The sequence below is a fragment of the Mandrillus leucophaeus genome, unplaced genomic scaffold (assembly GCF_000951045.1).
Source record: "Mandrillus leucophaeus isolate KB7577 unplaced genomic scaffold, Mleu.le_1.0 Scaffold55, whole genome shotgun sequence".
Lineage (NCBI taxonomy): Eukaryota > Metazoa > Chordata > Mammalia > Primates > Cercopithecidae > Mandrillus > Mandrillus leucophaeus.
Window position 1 is genome coordinate 4,335,716 of NW_012105919.1, and position 5,664 is coordinate 4,341,379.

The window sequence follows — 5,664 nt, forward strand, 5'->3', positions numbered from 1 at the left end:
AACAAACATAGATGGATGCCCACGTGTGCCTGGGCACTAGCTGGTGGGGTGCTGTGTGAAGGGGCACAGCACCTTGGAAGACACACTTCCCTCCTTAATTCCTTTACCCCACTCTTTCCCACCAGCAACAACTTCGCAGGTGTGAAAAACGTGGCTACCAGCTGGGTACGGTGGCTCACGCCTGTAATCCCAGCACTTTGGGAGGCCAAGATAGATGGATCACCTGAGGTCAGGAGTTCGAGACCAGCCTGGCCAACGTGATGAAACCCCGTCTCTACTAAAAATACAAAAATTAGCCGGGTGTGGTGGTGGGCGCCTATAATCCCAGCTATTGAGGAGGCTGAGGCAGGAGAATTGCTTGAACCTGGGAGGCAGAGGTTGCAGCAATGAGCCAAGATCACACCATTGCACTCCAGCCTGGGCAACAGAGCAAGACTCCATCTCAAAAAAAAAAGAACAAAAAAACAAAAAAAACCACAGTTACCAATTTTTCAAAGTCTCATCTGCTGCTAACATGCACAGCACCTCCACATGAATTAGAAGGTGCTCAAAAAGGTGAGTGGAGGAGGGGCTAGATTTCAGCTCCTTCATCCTCTTGTCTGGATGCTCTAGAGCACTGCATAAACTGGCCAACCGTACCTGGCTGCTACAGCTAGGCAAGGGTGTATGTATGTAAGTGTGAATGCCCGCGTGTCACACACCCGTGTACACATCAAGCATGGCTGGCTGCAATGGGATCCACGTCCTGCCTGAACTCTGGGAGCCACCGAGCATCCCCGCATCAGAGGGTGGGGAAGCGGCAGGAGCCTCCATAGAGTTTCTTGGTCCAACTGCAGTCAGGACCATCTCACCCCGATGCTGGCCACTTCACAGTGACAGGGGACACTGCACAGGTGCAGAGGGCAGACACCCTGGACACCCCTGCCCGGATGCGACTCTGGCTGGGGGAGTAAAGAGCTAAGATGTGGCCGCACTGATCCCCCACTCAATCCCACCCAGCCCTGAGTCACCTCCAATGCTGTTCCCCCAGGCCAGCAGCGTGAGCCCCAGCACGGTGTTGCTCAGCCGGAAGACCACGCCCAGGGACCGCAAGATGTTCACCACCTCTGTGGCGGCCGCGTTGATCCACAGAGCGCTGGTCAGAAAGCCCAGGAAAGCAAAGAGCTGCAGAGGGAATGGTTTGCTATGGGACCAAGGCCAGCCCCAACAGGGACACAGCCTCAGTTCCTCACCTGTGAAATGGGATAGCAGTATCTACCTCATGAGCTTATTATGAGCATAAAACACGTTACTATAAGCATTGGTGCCTGCACATAGTTAGTGCTCAATAAAACGTTGAGTTCAATATTATTTTATTTTTTCCTTAACAAACTCCCTTTCAGGCCACGCATGGTGGCTCACGCCTGTAATCGCAGCACTATGGGAGGCCGAGGCAGGCAGATCACCTGAGATGAGGAGTTCAAGACCAACCTGGCCAACAAGGTGAAACCTTGTCTCTACTAAAAATACAAAAATTGGTCGGGCTGGTGTCACACACCTGTAATGCCAGCTACTCGAGAAGCTGAGGTGGGAGAATCGCTTGAAGCCAGGAGGCAGAAGTTGCAATGAGCCTAGATCGTGCCAGTGTACTCCAGCCTGGGCGACTGAGTGAGACTCTGTCTCAAAAAAAAAACAAAACAAAAAACAAAACAAAACCAAAAAATCCTCCCTTTCATATACTAAAAAAATATATATAATTTTGTCTGGAAAGGGTTCCCTATCACTTTCATCAGATTTCCAGTCTATGAACCAAACACCACCCCTCATCCCCAAAAGTATCCCTGTACTCCTAAGCAGTCACTTCCCAGCCCCACGCCAGCCCAGCGCGACCACCACTCTGCTCTCTCTGTCTCGGAATGTGCCTCATGGACATTTCACAACAATGGAATCCCACAGTGTGTGATCCTCTGCTTCAGTCTTCTCTCACTCAGCATCATGTTTTCAAGGGTCATCCATGTTGTGGCACACATCGGTACTTGAAAAAATAGTGAAAGACAATTTTCCCTAAGTAGTAAAAAGCAACTTCCCTAAATGATCCATTTGCTGAAAATTCAACACCCTTCGGGTGGTACATTCACTGTTTCCAAAAGTAAAAACTAAAATTTAAAAAATTCACTGAGGGCCGGGTGTGGTGGCTCAAGCCTGTAATCCCAGCACTTTGGGAGGCCGAGACGGGTGGATCACGAGGTCAGGAGATCGAGACCATCCTGGCTAACATGGTGAAACCCCATCTCTACTAAAAAATACAAAAAACTAGTCGGGTGAGGTGGCGGGCGTCTGTGGTCCCAGCTACTTGGGAGGCTGAGGCAGGAGAATGGCGTGAACCCGGGAGGCGGAGCTTGCAGTGAGCTGAGATCCAGCCACTGCACTCCAGCCTGGGCAACAGAGCGAGACTCTGTCTCAAAAAAAAAAAAAAAAAAATCACTAAGTACTAAAAAATGAAAATTCTAAGTAAACTTTTTTTTTTAGGATGATGTCTCACTCTATTGTCCAGGCTGGAATGCAGCGGCGCGATCTCGGCACACTGCAACCTCCACCTCCTGGGTTCAAGCGATTCTCCTGCCTCAGCCACCCAAGTAGCTGGGATTACAGGTGCCCACAACCATGTGCGGCTAATTTTTCTATTTTTAGTAGAGACAGGGTTTCAACATGTTGGCCAGACTGGTCTAGAACTCCTGATCTCAGGTGATCCACCCGTCTCGGCCTCCCAAAGTGTTGGGATTACAGGTATGAGCCACCAAGCTCAGCCAAAATAAAAATATTAAGTAAACATTTTTTTTTTTTTTGAAACGGAGTCTCACTCTGTCACCCAGACTGAAGTGCCATGATGCGATCTCAGCTCACTGCAACCTCTGCCTCCTGGGTTCAAGTGATTCTCCTGCCTCAGCCTCCCAAGTAGCTGAGATTACAGGTGCCTGCCACCACATCCAGCTAATTTAATATTAAGTAAACTTTTAAGGAAAAAGTCTCTGGACAAACTCCCTAAATATTCCCTAGAGTGCATAGACTAGGGAAAATGGAAAAAGACACCCACAAAGGACATACCATACTATCCCTGGAATGTCTTTGGAAACCCAAGGCTAGGCGCAGTGGCTCACGCCTGTAATCCTAGCACTTTGGGAAGCTGAGGCAGAAGGATTGCTTGAGGCCAGGAGTTTGAGAGTAGTCTGGGCAACATAGTGAGACCTCATCTTTACAAAAAACATACAAAAATTAGCTGGGTGTGGTGGCTCGCGCCTGTAGTCCCATCTACTTGGGAGGCTGAGGTAGGAGGATGGCTTCAGGCCCAGGAGGTCGAGGCTGCAGTGAGCAATGATTGCACCACTGAACTCCAGCTTAGACAGCAGAGGGAGACCCTGTCTCGAAAAAAAGGAAATCACATATTGTAGGATTCTATTTATATAAAATGTCCGTGATAGGCAAACCCACAGAGACAGAGAGTGGAGTCGTGGTTGCCAGAGGCTATGTGGGGGGTGGGGAAACGGGGAGTGACTCATGGGCATGAGGTCTCTTTTTGGGGTGATGAAATTCTCTAAAATTGACTGTGATGATTACACAACTCTGTAACTGTAATAAAAAACATTAAATTGTATACTTTAAATGGGTAAATTGCATGGTATGTGAATTACATCTCAACAAAATTAAGCTATTACCAAAAAAAAAACCAAAAAACAAAAAAACAACCCTGCGCAGAAACAAAGACTCTCAAAAGCAGCTTTAAAGTTCAGTTACCTGTCTTTGTGTGACTCCTGATCAAACTGGTCAAAGTGCCTCAGAGATGCAGACAGGACATCTGCGTGGGAGACCTCAGTATCCCTCTCCCCCCATCTCGGAGAGCCCGGGCTTCTTACCCAGTGAAGCCTGGGGGGCTGGCTGTCAGATGTGGCAAAAAAGGTCACTGAAGCCAAGGCTGTGCCTGCGATCACCACCACAACCCAGACAGGAACAAGGCCGCCTATCTCATAGACACCATCTGCAAAGGGACAGAAAGGGACCTGGTACCTTCCCAGCTGCCTCAACACCCACTTACAACAGACTGTTTGGATGTCAGGTGGATGCTTGCTATCTGCCCAGCCCTGTCCCAGACACTTCAAAGGGATGGAAAAATTAAAAATGCAGCCCCTGCCCTCAAGTTAGTCACATTTGAAAGACAATAGAGACACACAAAAATGACTCTCTCCAGCCTGTTGCTGTGAAACTAGGATAGGAATGGCTAGAACCACTAACACGATCACCCTCTTCCACCTCCGTGGCAGACATCACTAATCAAGCACAATACTTCCATGCAACTGCATTTCCAGGCAGCCCCCTCCAGCCAGGCATTACCAGTGGATGGCATTGCTCCATGAGATGAACCTGACAGTCAAACCCAGCCTCCCCACTAAGAGGTACCCAAGTAAGTCCACTCTATCATCCAATCCATTAATAAATATGAAGGTTCCAGAGGCTTCATATTAAACACCAAAGGGAGATACCCTAAGGTGAGGAGAACACTCTAGAATCTGTCTCTTATACACATCTAGATGTGTATAAGAGACAGGATCCACAGAGCGCTGGTCAGAAAGCCCAGGAAAGCAAAGAGCTGCAGAGGGAATGGTTTGCTATGGGACCAAGGCCAGCCCCAACAGGGACACAGCCTCAGTTCCTCACCTGTGAAATGGGATAGCAGTATCTACCTCATGAGCTTATTATGAGTATAAAACACGTTACTATAAGCATTGGTGCCTGCACATAGTTAGTGCTCAATAAAACGTTGAGTTCAATATTATTTTATTTTTTCCTTAACAAACTCCCTTTCAGGCCACGCATGGTGGCTCACGCCTGTAATCGCAGCACTATGGGAGGCCGAGGCAGGCAGATCACCTGAGATGAGGAGTTCAAGACCAACCTGGCCAACAAGGTGAAACCTTGTCTCTACTAAAAATACAAAAATTGGTCGGGCTGGTGTCACACACCTGTAATGCCAGCTACTCGAGAAGCTGAGGTGGGAGAATCGCTTGAAGCCAGGAGGCAGAAGTTGCAATGAGCCTAGATCGTGCCAGTGTACTCCAGCCTGGGCGACTGAGTGAGACTCTGTCTCAAAAAAAAAACAAAACAAAAAACAAAACAAAACCAAAAAATCCTCCCTTTCATATACTAAAAAAATATATATAATTTTGTCTGGAAAGGGTTCCCTATCACTTTCATCAGATTTCCAGTCTATGAACCAAACACCACCCCTCATCCCCAAAAGTATCCCTGTACTCCTAAGCAGTCACTTCCCAGCCCCACGCCAGCCCAGCGCGACCACCACTCTGCTCTCTCTGTCTCGGAATGTGCCTCATGGACATTTCACAACAATGGAATCCCACAGTGTGTGATCCTCTGCTTCAGTCTTCTCTCACTCAGCATCATGTTTTCAAGGGTCATCCATGTTGTGGCACACATCGGTACTTGAAAAAATAGTGAAAGACAATTTTCCCTAAGTAGTAAAAAGCAACTTCCCTAAATGATCCATTTGCTGAAAATTCAACACCCTTCGGGTGGTACATTCACTGTTTCCAAAAGTAAAAACTAAAATTTAAAAAATTCACTGAGGGCCGGGTGTGGTGGCTCAAGCCTGTAATCCCAGCACTTTGGGAGGCC

General features: G+C 48.0%; 1 protein-coding gene across 1 annotated transcript in view; it reads right to left on the reverse strand.

Annotated features, from left to right (window-relative positions):
• The window catches only part of SLC8B1 (solute carrier family 8 (sodium/lithium/calcium exchanger), member B1), a 62,300-nt gene that overhangs the window by 26,884 nt on the left and 29,752 nt on the right, over positions 1–5,664 (reverse strand). Inside the window, exon 13 of the mRNA XM_011997943.1 lies at positions 1,011–1,164. Within this exon, the coding sequence (XP_011853333.1) occupies positions 1,011–1,164 (154 nt within the window). The remainder of the gene's footprint in view (positions 1–1,010; positions 1,165–5,664) is intronic.